Source organism: Marmota flaviventris, chromosome 5 (assembly GCF_047511675.1).
Source record: "Marmota flaviventris isolate mMarFla1 chromosome 5, mMarFla1.hap1, whole genome shotgun sequence".
In the NCBI taxonomy this organism is placed as follows: domain Eukaryota; kingdom Metazoa; phylum Chordata; class Mammalia; order Rodentia; family Sciuridae; genus Marmota; species Marmota flaviventris.
The window spans coordinates 124,255,606-124,272,377 of record NC_092502.1 but is presented as its reverse complement, the minus strand read 5'-3'; the positions used below and the strand labels follow the sequence as shown (position 1 = coordinate 124,272,377).

General features: G+C 41.1%; 1 protein-coding gene across 1 annotated transcript in view; it reads right to left on the bottom strand.

Moving 5' to 3' along the window:
* Arl15 (ARF like GTPase 15) overlaps window positions 1-16,069 on the bottom strand; it is a 397,137-nt gene extending 381,068 nt beyond the window's left edge. The window contains exon 1 of the mRNA XM_027938132.2: window positions 15,941-16,069. Coding sequence (XP_027793933.1) covers window positions 15,941-15,988 — 48 coding nt within the window. The 5' untranslated portion in view covers window positions 15,989-16,069. The remainder of the gene's footprint in view (window positions 1-15,940) is intronic.
* Window positions 16,070-16,772: the final 703 nt, after the last annotated feature.

The following is a 16,772-nucleotide window of genomic DNA, read 5'->3' as shown; positions in this document are numbered from 1 at the left end:
CTCTGCACTATGCTTATGAGGTGGAAGCAGAAAGATTTTTGAAAGGCTGGTATGGAAAAATGAGCATAATGGGAATGGAATCTTTTTGTTAACAACAGTAATCTAAGTCCTTGTTTTATACACTAAGTCCCATTTCAATAGTAGCACTTTTCTAGTACTTACAGCACTAGGCTTTCTTTTAAATCTCTCTCTCTCTCTCTCTCTCTCTCTCTCTCTCTCTCACACACACACACACACACACACACACACACACACACTAGAGCATCATTTAACCAGGGAGATACATTCTGAGATATGCATACTTGGGTGCTTTTATCATTTTGTGAACATCACACAATTATTTACACAAATTGACATCTATGACCTCACTGGGCAATATAACCTTATTATTACATATGAAGTTCATCAAAGACTAAAACATTATTACTCTACTAAGAGGCCTGCAACCCAGCCAAGCGCGTGACAGTGTGCTTTATCCTGTAACAGGCAGGAACAAAGGACTGAGGCAGGGTCACAACTAACCCTTTAGACACCCCTGTGCCCATTCATAAAGGAAGCCTTGGCAAGCTGAGCAGGGGCTGGATTTTAGCTCTGATTGCCCCATGGCCAGGCATCTCTGTGCAGTGCCTCAAAGGCATAAGTGTCTAAGGCAGCCCCAGAGGCATCCCTGGAAGGAGCCTCAGGTCAGCTTTTGTAGTTAAAGACAAGAAAAGGAGAAAGTTTAAAAAAGAGAGAAAAATTACTTCTTCTATACTGTGCTCACTGATCATTTTAATTAGCTAGAAGTCAGGATCACACAAGCCATTTCAGCTTACTCACAGGCATTCAGATTATTATACAATTGCTCCAGAGAAGAGGCTAACTTCATAGGCTACTCTAACAAAGCAACCCCAACAGGCTGCCCACAAGGAAACACTCAGTGAGCCAGCACACGCCTTTGACCAGCTTTCAGGCCAGTAAAAAGGCCTCAGCCTGGGTCTCCATCATCTTCCAGACTCAGTGTTCACACCATCAGCTTTCTGCCCTGGGAGCCTGTGTCAGCAAAGACTCAAACCCAAGGAGACCTCTAAAGAGATCAGGCTGTGTGGCAGAACCAGGCAGCAACCGAGTCTCTTGAGAGACCCTACACTTCTCTGGGCCTCTTCTCTCACAAGCCAAGCTCACCTGGTCCTCACCCTCCCAAGCCTTTCCATGGAGCTACACTAGTGCTGGTACATTCCTGTGCAGGGAGGCCTTTCTCACCAGATTTCTGGGCTTCAAATGCCATCTCTGCTATTTACTAACTTAATTTCCTTAAACAAGTTTCTTAATCTTTCTGTTTTCTCAGGTTTGACACTGGGGGAAAAAACGAAGAACATATTAGTACCCACACACACACCTCCTGGGGTCACTGTGAGGATCAAATAAGGAAGGCCCTTAGAAAGTATCTGCCACAGAAACCTGGTAAGTCTTTTCTGCTATGACAGAGAGCAAGAAGAGGTACCAGAGAAAGAGGTTCCAGGCACTATTCTAAGAATCCATGTATTATATTGTCAAAACAAACCCTTTTCCTATCCCCACTCTACAGATGAGAAGAGAGAGACCCTTAGAAGTAACCTGCTAAAGTTACACATAACGGTAGCACCAAGCAGTTCACCCCAAAGCCTACAGCACTCAATCAGCAACAAACTCCTCTGTACCCATAAAAAGTCTGTTAAATGTACTCTCTACCTGTGCCTAACTCAATCCCTCAAGATCACCTGGGACCACTTCCTCACTCTTTTTCCACTCCCAGGCTAACCTCCTCTCTATTTTGTTTTATTTGGAGACTGAACCCAGATCCTCACACATGCTACACAAATGCTCTAATTCTTGGCCTCAACCCCAACCCTCTAATCTTTTGAAGACTCAGGAAAATGTACTTTATCCAGTGTCCTCTGCTGCCCCTTGTTTATGATGTCCATTGGCAGACCTTGCCTTGTTCATTATATTTCTGATACCTGGTCAGTCGTTCACTCCAACCCAAGCCCAGCCATGGTCTTGGTGACCTCACTATCCATGAGGATGATCATGGCCATATTTTTTCTCCCATCTCCTGACTTGCCCATCTTTTACTTGCTGCCTGCCATACCCTGGAGTCTCCTCTCGGGAAACTGGGTCTACTCCTGCAATCTTAAATTCCGATTGTCTGACCACACGGGACCTTCTCTCCTCGTGTTTTCTGACAGGTACTCCTGACACTTACTGCGTGGTCTCATCAGAACCATGGGTCCCTTGCATCTTCTACTTTCTATTTGCTCCCCCTTCCTTTCCATTATCCCAGATCTCACTATCACTTCAACCATTTTCTTACCAGTGTCCTTAAGTCCTTGACCCCACTGTCTGCCCATCAAGTCACCTTAGAAAAACTATAGCCTTCTTGAAACTACATCTAGGTAGTTACAAGGGTTGGAAGAAAATAAAATCTCAACCACTCAGATCTGTGTCACTGTTAAGCTGCAACGACTTTAACAGCACACACAGCAACCGACCCTTCTGTTTCTCCGATCATCCTTCACCCTCCTTCTTCATTGCAGATTTTTCCACCTTACCCAGCTCAATCCCTCCTTCTCCTATATTTCAGTCACATTCAAGAAGACCTCACATTCTCCTTCATCCACATTCAACCATCTCTAATTCCATTTCAGGAGGAAGCCACCCCCAATCTTCCTGCCCCTCTAGTTCCCGCCGTCTTCCTTCTATTCCATGGTGAAATGTCTTCCAAGAATGGCAGCAGTAGTGCTTCACTACTCCCACTCCTCAACCTGCACCCCCAGACCCTCCACCCAAGGTCAAGGTCACCACTGATGAGAATCCAGTGGTCATTTTCACAATTATCTGCCATGATCTCCGGGCAATATTGAACAAAATGAGCCACTTCCTCCTTCCAGAAATAATCCATGTCCTCAGCCTGCTTGACCCTACACTCTCCTAGTTTTCTTCTGACCTTTCAGTTCTTTCTCCCATAGTCGTTTTTGAGGTTGGTGATACCATAAAAACTCCTGTACCTACTATGTTCTAGTAGCGACTGAGGCTCTGGGTCTCCTCAGGGTTCTTCATTCCTACACTGCACGACCCAACACTCACATGTGGGTTATCTTCTGGTACGGCCTGAATGGTCTGAAGAAAGTGAGCTCAGACATTAACCAGCTCCAAGTTCAAATTTTGGCTCTTTCACATCTTGGGCATAAAAGTCTATTTTCTAATCTCTAAAATGATAATGTAAATGTAAATGAATAATGTATGAAAAATACTTAGCACTGTTTCTCAAGTGATGATAATATAGTATGGTACAGTATACAGCAAGTAACAATAAAAGTTAGGTACAATTTTTAACTGCATCTACAACCCTTATCTGTTTTCATCTACTTACTTAAAAATCTCAGCTTGATTTGATACAAGCAGCTCAAATTCAGCCAACTCCAAAATCCAATGCCCGACTTTTCCTCCCAACCTGCCATTCCTTTAGGTGTTACCTGTTATAGTGTGTGACCCCATTAGCCACCTCCACACTTGGAATGCTTTGAAAACATACCCACAAATTCTTCAACCCTCCTCCCACCAAGAGATGTCAGTTTCCTGCCTTTGAACCTGAGCATGCCTTTGTGACGGTCATGATGAAGAGAACACAGTAGAAGGGATATGCACCTCCGCTAGAGTTAGTTTAAAAAGACCAGGCAGTTCCTACCCAATTTCCTTGGTACATTTCTCGATAAACCTTCAGCCTCCAAAGAAGAAGTCCAGCTACACTGAAGCCATCACACAGAACAACCACACAGAGATGCCCCAGGAGTCTACCTGTCCAGTGCCCATGTGTTGCAAAGTTCCTCCCAGGTGCCAGACGTGTGAAGAAAATGCACCTAGATACCATCTAAGTATAACTTCTTGAGATCTTGGGCAAGAATTGCCTAGTTAACCCTGTCAACCTCCAGATTTATGTGTAAAATTAATTTCTGTTATTGTGTTAAGCCACTGTTTTGAGGTCATTTGTTACTTGGTAACAGATAATCAGAACAGTGTTCAACTCCCAAGCCTGGGAATTGTCCCAAAGATCACTTCTGTTCTCATATTCCATACCCAATTACAAAATTCTGATGATTTTTAAGTATTACTAAATCCATCCACTTTTCTACATCCTTCCTGCCCTTACCAGGCTGTGAAGCCTATCTTCTCATTCTTCATCAGGACGTCATCCTAAACAGCCTTAATGCAGTGGCCCATCCTTTCTCATCTTTTTCTACATGGTGCCCAGATCTGACCACGTCACTCCAGGCTAACTTTTAAGGTTTCCATGATGTGACCCTAGCTGGGCTCTGCAGCCTCATGTCTAGCCACTGTTCCAAACCCCACCACAGTCACACAGAGCCCTTTAAGTCATGAGATTACTTACCTCCAAGTCTCTGCACATCTGCTCCCTGCTGGCTGAGGCCCTGCCTGTCACTGGGCCAACTCTTCTCAACTTCAAGGATGCAGATCTAAAAAAAATGCTCCTTGGCCCTCAAGTGTAGGTTAAGTTCCCCTTTCATGTGCTGCCTTAGTAGCCTGTATTTCTCTCTAGATACACTATGCTATTCCAAACTCTGAATGCTCCTTTTTCATTGTACAAGAGTACAAAAGTAATTTGAGGATCGATCAGGGTCTTATTCACTTGTATATCCCTAGTGCCCAGGACAGCACCAGAAAACAAACACTTATTTTTAAAAAAAATAGTAGTTGAGTAATAAATGATAAATTATATAAAGGCAATGTTATAATCATTTAAACCACAGAATTAAGAAAGAGAATGAAAACAAAAATACTATACCAAAAAGAATATAAAATGAGAATTTTTTTAATAAGAGTTTTGATATTTTCTAACTAATCTCATCATTTTTTAATTTTTTTTTAGTTGTTAATAGATATTTATTTATATGCAGTACTGAAAATTGAATCCAGTGCCTCACACATGCTAGGCAAGTGCTCTGCCACTGTGCTACAACCTCAGCCCCCTAATCCCATCATTTTTATAGATAAAGAAACAAATGTGAGGGACATTTATTGGTTTGCCCATTTCCCACACACAAAGCCAGGAATAGAATCATGTCAACTGTCTCCCAAAGTACCTCTGCTGGACATCAGAAATTTCAAATGAGTCATACAACTGAATAATATAACAGGCTTATTTCAAAATAAGCCAATAACTTCTCCAACTTTTTTTAAAAAGTTGTCTTATAATTCTCTTTTACTATTTTGTCCTCATGCCTGGACATCTGGAAATAGCTCTGAGCAACTTCAAAGAGTATACACACCCATCAGAATGGCTAAATAAAATGATTGACAATATGAAGTATTGGTAAGGATATGGAATAACTGGGAGTCTCTAACTCTAGTGGTGAGAGTTCTATTGGTATAACCACTTTGGGAAAATGTTTAGCAGTGTTAGTGAACCTAAATGTACATATACCCATGACCCTGAAATTCCACTCCTGGTATGTATTCAACAGAAATGATTGCTTATTTCCACTGAAACACATATAAGAATGTTTGTAGCAGCTTTATTCCAAATATACAAAAACTGGAAACAATCTAAATGCCATGGTATATTCAAACAATATAATATTAAATTGCAACAAAAAAGAACTACTAATTCATGCAACAAAATGAATGAATCCTATAGGCAGACTGAATGAATGAAATCACACAAAAAATAATTTATATAATACTTTATTTTATATATATATATGTATATTATACATTATACATATAAATATATGTGCATATATATATATATATATATATATATATATATATATAACACATCTATGTGTGTGTGTGTATAAAAATAAAAGTCCACTTTTATGAAGTTTCAAAATCAGCAAAACTAATCCGTGGTGATACTGCCTGAGATGGGACACAGGGTGGCCTCTGGAACAATGGATCTGTTTTACATCTACATTTGGGCGTGGTTACAAGATACAGGCACATAAACTTCTACAGTTTACTGATTTTTCCATGTTGCCATGGACTAACTTTGAGAAACACTTTATATCACACAGATAACAGGTGGAATACTTGGGACAGGAGTTCAAACACAGTTCTTTCTCTTCTCTGTCACAATAAAAATATGTACAGATTAAGGCCACAGCCATGGCACCAACCCTTCTAACAACTGAAATAGTAAGGACTGATGACTCCACTCTCCCCACCCTTAGTTTCCTCAACCATAAAACTGAAATAATAATAGCTCCTACACCTCTCACAGGGTTGTTGAAAGGACAAACCAAGAGGTGAATGTCTGTTAAGCACTTCCCACAGAATAAAGCAAAGAGTAAATTTTCAATAAATATTAATTAGCATCTCTATCATCAACTTTATGACATAACTACATCTTAACAAACAGTGGCTGATACATATCCAGGCACCATTCTAAGTGCATTACAAATATTAACTAATGTAATCAATATCAAGAGCTTTAAAATGAAAGTATTTTTTCCTGACCCAACAAATCTACTTCTGGAACTTAATCGTATGCAGACAACAACCATTCTTTTAGGGATTCACCATGTACAGTCAAATGTTAAAAGCTGTACATTAAAGAAACCTGTTTTACTTTGACACAGTTGAAAACTATGTGCAGAGTTTTTTAAGTCTGAAAATATTTATATACAATGTTCAAAGCAGCATTACTTACAACAGCCAAAATTAGAGCAAACAGAATACTCAAGGAAAAAGTGGATAACTATAGTTTACCAGTAGGATATAAAAAATTCACATTGCAGGAGAGAAATTAAAATACAAAAGCTCATAAGTGCAAAATGTAGATCATAATACAATATTATGACATCAGGTTGATTTTCTATATGTAGAAAAGTAGACTATATATGGACTATAGGACAACGTAATAAAACAAATGTTAACTGTTCATCTGTGGGTTGTTGGATTACAGATATTAACTGTTCATCTGTGGGTTGTTGGATTACAGATATTTTGTTCACTGTACTTTGTTGTACTTTCCAAATTTCCTTCGCTAAGCTTTTACTTTAATAATAAACATGTTATCAAAATAACCTCAGTCCCTACATGGTCAAGGAAAAATATGTATATATTCATTCCATATGTTATTAGAAAGTTACTTATAAACTGTAAAACAGATGAGTCATAATAAAAGCTGACCTATACATAGTAAAATTCCACTAAGTAGCATATGATTCACACAGAATGCTAAAAGCTAGTAAACACACCTCAAAGTTAACACATTATATTCTTTGAGCTTCTCACAAAATCCAGATAACAAAAAAGTGGCAGAATCAAACCAGAAATATGAAACAAATATCTACTGATCTACATGAAGGAATATTTGTTAATCTCAACATTACCAGGGAAAAAAGTAAGTTTCAAAAAGGTAAAGGCAGTATGTTGCAATGTCTGTAAAATTTATAACACATAAAAAACTACTACAAGCCGGGTGTGGTGGTGCATGCTTGTAATCCCAGCAGCTCTGGAGGTTGAGGCAGGAGGATATTGAGTTCAAAGCCAGCCTCATCAAAAGTGAGGCACTAAGCAACTCAGTGTTACCTGACTCTAAATAAAATACAAAATAGGGCTGGGATGTGGCTCAGTGATCAAGTGCCTGAGTTCAATGCCCAATACCCCTTCACCCCACTCCCCCCCAAAAAACACCACCACATGTAGTTTATGCATGCATATACACATATCATAAAAATGTAAAAGCATACAAGAGAATGATACCCACTAACTTAAAGAAGGGTATCAACATCAAGAGAAGCAGAGGAGGAAGCAGGAGGCTTTAGCTGTGGCCTTGAAATTCCTTTTTTTAAAATGCACCAGAGTATTGATGTTAAAAATGGCAAAGCGTTAACATCTGTGGAATCAGGGGATACTCAAAAGTACTGTACTTTTTCTGAATGTTTGCAGTAACTCATAACTAAAAATAAAACTTCGAAAAAGCCTTATTATGTTTTGGCTCCTAACTCCATATTTAGAGTGATTCAGAACAGGTGCAGGCCTTCTGTGCCTCTTCTGTGGTCCTGAAATCACTCCTGGTTGTTGTGCCTTTCCCTGAGAATAAAAGGAGCAGCTATCCAGCAGAGAAAAAGAATCCCTCTCTCTGTGAGACATAGACACAATTAGTAGACATCCTTAGCCAAAGGGAAGCAGTTTACAGGTCAGAACAGATCCCTGCAAACTGAGGTACAATGAATGAAGTGAATAAATGAGATTGTCCTGAAAACCCAACTTTCAATATTATCATCAAAATACCATGAAAACCATGTAGGTACATTGGGCTGTGAGCAAAAGAGCAGAATGCTAACATTTATACAAAAAGTCAAGGAGAGAGTGGGTGACAGCACAATCAGAGCAAACTCTCACCTTCAGACACAAGCCCACGCAAATCCCCAGCAGAAACTGCACTAAGTTCCCAAAGGGCCTTTCCAAGGAATCAGGTGACAGCAGTAATCAAGTGACCTGTCAACTTCGAGCACTGTACCTATAACTCATTCAGCTCCTCTCACAATTATTATTTTTATAAGGTACGTCACATCTAACAATGCTCACAAGCATGGGCTTGAAATCGGGAAAGCTAGGCTCGTAACCTAGCCCTGACCCTCCACTGGTTACAGGACCGTGGTAGACACTCAATCTTTCAGGGACTCAAGATCACTGTTTTCTAACTTGCTAAGTCTTTTGTAAATCAGTAACACCTGGTTAGCAGGACTGTTGGAAGGATTAAATTGTCGGAAGGTGAAGTAAATAAAATGCTCTCCACTGTACCTGGTACAGTCCCCCTCTACCAGGCACCAGCCTGGAGTCCACAAAAATTGGTGATTGAGATGGTCAGGAAACCAGCACCGCTACAGGTTACAGACTCAGGTGCCAGCCAAGTCTGTACTTTAGCTCTAGAAATCAGGACCAACTATGTACATTGTAGGGACCTGAATAAAATGAAAACACAAAACACCTTGGTCAAAAATAAAGAATTCTGGGCTGGAGTTGTAGCTCGGTGGTAGAACACTTGCCTCACAAGTGTGAGGCACTGGGTTCAAGCCTAGCACCACATAAAAACAATAAAATAAATGAATAAAGGCATTGATCCATACACAAAAAAAAATAAATAAATTTAAAAAAATAAAGAATTTTTAAAAAATGAAGAATTTTGAGATGGTGACTAAAGAGGCTTAAACCAAGCACAAGGCTCTGGTGAGCCCTGTGATTCTACCCTGTAAAGTCAGTCCTGCTACAAGTAAATGTACCCAGATACATTGCAGACACTCAGAAATGAGATTCAACCAGAGCTGGGCTGTTTAGACTCATCCAAACACCTGAAGCATTTGAGGTGATATCACAGCATAATTACAGGGGGCTACAGCCTCCAAAATAAGCCATTAGCTATGGGTTGACTATGGCCTGTCCTCTCTGAATTCAAAGAGGAGTTTAATACCCAAAGTCTTTTATAAATGGATTAAAAGGATGGAAACTTATTCCAACCATGGTATTTACAGGTGGGGTTTTGGGGAAGTGATTAGGATTAAATAAGGTTGCTAGGGTGTAGCCAGCATAATTAAATCCTGGTGATTGTATGAGAAGACCTAACTGACACAGGCAAGCATGATCTCTCTTGCCATGTGATACCCTGCAACATTGCAGGATTCTGTCAATAGAAAGGCCATCAGTCGAAGAGGCCCCTTGATCTTGCACCTTCAGAAAAATGAACCAAAACAAACATCTTTTCTTCATAAAATATCCTGCCTCACATATGTCATAGTAATGGAAGGCTAAAATGCCATCCTTAATTCAATTTGTAGGAAATATCAGGGGAAACTCCCTGATACTTGTTATCTACAATGCAGTCATCAAACCTAAGTCAGCCTTCTCTCTAATGGTAACTTGGCAGAACTGAGTCCTTGAGAAGGAGGGAGCATCAGCCAGCGTGCTTAAGGCCCCCACTTTAATGTGGCAGTGGCCAAGGAGCACTTTTTAGTACCCATTTACTTAAGCATAGTGGAGTTGTCCCTTGGTACTCCGAGGGAGCAAACTTTTGGACACCCACCCTCTGTTCCTGCAAGGATACCAAAACTCACAGATGCTCAAGTCTCTAAAGGGGCATAGTACTGCATAACCTAGGACATCCTGCCATACACTTGAAAGCATCCCTATGTTACCTATACCTAACCCAATGCAAGTGTTATTTAAATAGTTGTTGTATATGTTAGAGAATAATGAATAGAAAAGTCTATACATGGTCAGAACAGATACAAATTTTTTCAAATATTTTTGATTAATGGTTGGTTGAAACCATGGATGCAGAACCCTGGTATACAGAGGGACAACTATACTCACATGAAACATGTCATAAAAATTTCAAGTGCATTCCAACAGCTCTAATTCCAAGCTGCCCGAGCCCCTGCCCAGGCTAAAAGAGAACAGCTTCCAGTAAAGGAAGGCAGTAAAGAGGGCAGGTCCTAAAGCCACAGTGCCAACTCACCTACCTCCTACCTAGCTGCATGAACTTGAGGAAATTATACAGCATTCTTTAGTCTTAACTTAGTGCCGCTACATGTGAAAATCACAATGTTATCTTCTTACAATAAATGCTCAATGAATGTTTACTGAGTTTACCCTCTTTATTAAATCTATTTTTCATTACTATAATGAAATACCCAAGGCAAACTAACTTTATAAAGAAAAGATGTTTATTTATCTCAAAGTTCAGGAAATTCAAGGGCATGACAGCAACATCAGCTGGGCTATGGTGAGAGCCTCATAGTGGATGGCAAGAGTATGTGGAGAAAAGATCACATCCCAAAAAACTAGGAAAGACAGGGAGGCTGAGGTCCCAACATCCCCTCTGAAGTCATACATCCAATTGACCTAAAAACCTCCAATAGGCCCTGCCTCTTTCAAGTCCCACCACCTCCACATTACCACAGCAAGGCACCAAATTATAATACATAAACTTAACCCTTCCTCTTCCCCTTCCCTGTCCATATGCCAACCAGCATGTGGCTGGGTATCCTTCAGAATGTAAGCTCCTACAGGACACAAGTCAGTCCCTGTGTGTCCCCTCCTCAGTCTCATATTATACTACTGGAGCAATGGAAGCTCAGGAGCCAGACTTAATAACTTTGTAGTAAAGTTCCCACCTAATCCCAAACACCTAATAGCATGGATTTTCTTAAAACTGCTGTGTGTTTCACAGGTGGTAGGTCTTTGTTTATCACATTCACATCTTATAAGTTACTAATAAAGGAAGAATAATGTGACTTGCACAATCCAGTTGATGTTAAGACTAAAAAATGTTTGACCTATATTACTTTTTTATTTTGTTGTTATTGTTGATGGACCTTTATTTTATTTATTGACATGTGGTGCTGAGAATTGAACCCAGTGCCTCACACATGGTAGCAAGTGTTCTATCACTGAGCCACACCCCAGTCCAGACCTATATTACTTCACAGTCAATCATAATAAATACAATTTTTTAATGTTCACAGTCACTCGAGTTAAAAACAGCACACTTTATCAATAAAGAAGTTCAGTTCATAGGTAACTGAACATCACATAAAATCACAAATGTGCCCTCAATCCTTTTTTCAAATGGGCCCCTTTAAACCTTCTTAGCTAGTACCTATGGACTCTGCCCTTTGTAGCATATCATGAGTTTGTCTTGGTTGGTTGCTTAACTGGTTTTTATCCTGTCTACAGTGATGGATTTATGATGATCCACCCAAGTCTCTTACCAGATCTTCCCCACTGACACACAAATTTTTATCATGGCAAATACAAGCTGTGACGAAGAAACGAGGCCAACTTCACCAGTCAATACAAAGATGAAATCTCATTAAATTAGCCATAGTAAATCCCAAAAACAATATGCAGATGCAATGAACATTAACTGACTTAGCAGCCCAGATTAATCAAGCGTTTTTACTTGTCACAATTGCAAGTTTTACTTCACATTATAGTTTGCAATAAAACAAAGAAATACATGACAGAAACAAATTAGAAAGCAAAGAAGCACATCAAAAGTCGCCTCTTTCCTTATACGCCTTCTTCAACCAGTCCAGCCAAATGGTCCCCAAGAGTCACATACCTACCAGTCCTGCCACCAAAGGGAACATCAAAACTCACCCCTTATGACTTTCAGGATCATGCACAAAATAAGTTCCATAAATATTTGTTGACTGGGTTCGTGAGAATATCAGAATGTGGATTTTATTTTATAGGTATTAAATAATCCTCAAAGATTTTTGTGACTTCCTGCATGCTGATTACCACTCCCAATTTTTCCATATATTGAGACTAATCTAAAAGGCAATTCAATACTTATCACTAGGTAGTCATTCCACAAGAATCGTGATATCAGTAACACAATCACAATAATCACAATACACTAACACTTTACATTTGCAAAGCAATGTGCTGGTTTTTGATAACATCCCCTCCATTATCCCATTTAATCATCCCTGGCTCTACATGGAACATAACCAATTTTATTGTTGCTGTTTTGAGGGCACTATGGGGAAAAGGGTCAAATCCCAGTCAACATATGAGTCAAGACAAAAAGAAAACTTTGGACTGGGAGAATCTAGAAGTTCAGGTCCAACCTCCCCCCAAAATCTGGTAAATGTTTTTCTGCTTCTCCATCCAAAAAGCTCTGCTCATTGTCTTACTAGTTCTACCTGTCAGAAGGGAGGGAGAGAGTGTGCAAGAGAAAGAGAGACAGAGATGCTGGTATTGCCTGCTGAGACAAAGGCCAAATTTTTACCCATTGACCTGACAGGTGTGAACATGGCCTGTAAACTCCACTAGGAAAAGCGGGAAAGGCATGTGGCCTCCTAGGAAGATGCCTGTGCCAGCTGGAAAACAGATTTTTATGCTTAAATTGCCAACCCAAGACTTAGAAAGTGTATCTTGATAAAGTTAAGTGTAAAGGATACATTCTGCATTCCCCAGAACAACACACCTAATCCAAACAAGATAATATCTTGTCTCTGTTTAGAAGCAGATGAGGAAAGTAGAACTGCCCCTCCCATCTCACACTCATTCCATTCAACAAATAAATATCAGCCCTAACTACATGCGGGGCATTGCACCAGCTGACACATATAATTATTTAGGATTTGCAAGTTACCACTATTTCCCTTAAGTCAATAAAACCTCATCTTAAATGTTATGGTTCTATCAACTGCCCTTGACTGTCACCTCTGAAAACCTTTAAGAAATCAACAGCAACCTCTAAGATCAGAGAAATCCTTCAATTGTTTTACTATCTCAATCCTATTAAAAGCTGCTAAAAATAGTACCTCTACCTTTCTCTTCCTTTCCACTCTCCTCCAAATAAGAAAGGTTAAGTGATGACACCCTGCCCAAAGAAAAATGGACAATACATACACACAGCACTCCCCAAAACAACAAGAAAATGGAATACTGGTTAAAGAGAAAAGACATACACCATCCTACCTGTCAGATGCACGGTAAGGGCACTTACTCTAGTCCACTCAGTAAAACATGGAGTCCACCTTGGAATGAAAGAACTTTTTTTTTTTTTCCTGGAAGTAAAAGAACCTGGGAATTGATTTACTTTACAAATAAGATCCCAAATGCAGTCAAAGAAATAGATTTTTATTTTTCAGAAATAGGGCTTTTAATGAACACCATACAAAATTACGCATAAGCAAACAAGTCGTGTGAAAGGCAGGAAGGATGGCAGGAAGGAGTGATATGCAACATCATTCTCTCTGAAAGTTGACAAACAAAAAAGTAAACACAATAAAACCACCTCAGGAGGGCTGGTTTTTGTTGTAAGATTTTTGTTTTTGTTGTTATTTTGTTTTGTTTTTGTTTTATTTTGCACCTCCGGTTCACTTACTGGTGAAGGATTTTCTTAAAATTTTTTTTTCAGGGAATGCCTGGCACACTCATAAAAACTGAACTATTTCCTTTAAGATTTCTTCTCACTTCTAAAAAGCAGTTGATTTTCCTGGGACTGTTTCACTGCACCTGTGAATTTTTGAAAGCAGGTGAAAGTGACAAAATAATTTTTTAAATGAAAGCAAAACTAGGGTGGCACCACAGGTAAAATACATCAAGTCAAAATTGAAGCCATTGATTTGGACACAAAGTTTTAGTAAACTGGCAAAGAATTAATCCACTTTTAGGCTAATTTCACCCACAAATATTCATCCACTTTCCCTCAGACCAAGTCTAGTTGGAGGTTTACTTGAGTAACCAGACTTTTCAACACAGTTTTCACTAAATGCTTGTTAGGCTTGGCACCTTAAAGACAGCTCTGTGATGCAATTTGTAAATTCAAAACACATTCGGTAAATAAAATGATCAGAACCACCTGAATCCCTTTTAGCACTACTTATGTATTAAAAATTATTTGTCAGTAGTATAGATAATATCACCCTTTCCTATTTGGTAATTATCCTCAACAAAGTTTGACTTTTATTTGGACATACTGCAAGGAATAATCATAGTACTGTTTAAGACAAGCTGCAAATTAATCATTTAACCAGAAAATAATTGTGTAGGTTGCATTTGGCAATCTCTTAACCATTAGGGCACCTTGTATTTTAAAAGAATATTCATAATCAGATAACCCACTTAGCCAGTTATGGTTGATAACATCCCTTTATCACCAAGGTAGAGGAAGTTACTACCATCAACAAATGAACCACAGAACAGAAATTAAACTCAGAATTTTTTACTCAGCTCCATTCACAAGGTCATGCCTTAGCTGCAGTCACCATCCTTCCCCACAAGTTCATCAAGCTATGAAGCTTTAGGAGAAACATTTTATTCATGTAAACTGGAAGAAGAAAAAAAAAAAAATCCCAAATACACAGATAAGTAGGAAACAGCCCTTGCCCAGCATTTCTTGATCACAAAAGCATTCAGTCTTTCTCAGTACACCCTTAAGTGTAATTCCTAGAAGGCACTGGCAGGCAAATCTCTGCCAGGTCAATCTGCAGTAGAAAACCGAGAGTGCATGTGTCCAGCAAGATGACAGGAGGGTCAATGTTTCAAACGTCTACTTCGGCTGGCAGGGCAATAGCGGTTCGGTCTATCACCTAAACACAGTAATTGTAAAGGATCGAACACAGTTCATGTAAATGAGAATCCACTTGACCACAAACGGGCAGCTCTGGGGAAATATAATTTCTGGTACAAAACACGGTGCTTGCATAATTCCACAAACACACACACACACACGAGTCAATTTTTACCATAACGTTCAGTCTCCACATCTGGCTGACACTTCCCACCTAAACTTCTCAAGTCTGGCCTAAAAGGCAGCTAGGTTTCAATCCGTACACTGGGAAACCGGCTTGCACCACCGGACCCATGCGGCAATGCCCCTACCCAATCCTGCTCTAGCCAGGTTGCAATGTAGTTTACTCCTGACTACTTTATGGTAATGTGTATTTAAAATCCCGCCGCGACCGAGGTCATTGCTTTAGAGATCTAATAGCAACCAAATGACCGGAGCTGCTGGGCACTTAGTGAGCCATTCTGGTTATGGCTCTTTAATAGCACCTGGAGTTCTGCAAAGGGAGAGCGGAAAACTCCAGCTTCCCCCGAAAGTCCGCCGAGGGGAGCGCAGAGCAAAGCTTGGAAACCGACCGATGGTAAAGGACGCCCCACCGCCGTCACGGCCCCATCGCTCAGGCAGCCCCGCGCGACCCTCGCCCAGCAGCCTCACTGGACCCCGCCACACCTTTACCTGTCAGCCCCACCACCCAACCTCCTGGCTGCTGTCCCTCCGAGTCCCAGCTTCAGAGCCGGCTGCGGGGAAAAGAACCCCAAAGGCATCCCATCCCAAAGAAAGAAAGCAAAAAGGCTGCTCCTATAGGCGAGGAGCCATCGGACACTGTGCGACCCGGAAAGCGACAAGCCACCCCTGGCCCGCACCTACCAGATAATCCATGTACAGAAACGCCTCAGTTATCCGGAGATCAGACATCCGGCAGCCTAAAGCATCCGGAACGGCTCCGAACCCGGAAAAAAAAGCAGCGTCTCTGGCTGCAAGCGAGCAGCTCCTGAAAAAGCCAGCAACAGCGAAAATATCCGAGAGCTGCCGAGAAGCCGAAGATTACACAAGGGGCGCGGCGATTGGCCGGGAGGGCGGGCACAAGGAAAGGAGAGCGCTCATTGGCTGCGGCGCCTATAAAAGGCAGGCCTCTGCGGGCGACAGAAGAGAAGCGCGGGAGCGACCAGGGCGCAGGTTCCTGTGTGTAGGGGGAGGGGCAGGGGCGGGGGCGGGGGCGAGGGCGGCGCAGGCGGAAGAGCGAGACTGGAGAGCGGAAAATAGCTGTTGCGGCCGCCGCCTGAGTTCTGCGTGTTTCCACAGCCTTTCAGTTGGGGAAAGCGGAGTAGAGCTCCAAGCCCCAGGACTAGACAGCCTCGTGTCCCCGCCCACCTCCAGTAGGAAGCAAACGCTGTGCGTGGGAGACGTGGTTACCAGAGACTTGCTGTCTCTGCCCCCAAGTGCTTTTCTAGGAGCTCTGTGGCCTCCAGACTGCACCACCAGCGTAATGTTTAGAAGGGTGCTCTCTGAACAGGCACCTTAAACACTATCTGGGGTCAGAAAGAGTCCCCAAACAATAATCTGATGAAACTGCTAAGGCAGGCAATTGCAGCCTGTTGTCCCTGCGGATCCGCACAGGGCCCCGCGCAGCCCAGGATAACCCAGTTGCAATGCCAAGGGAAACCCTGGAGAAATCGCTTTCCTTGGGAAAGTGTGCTCC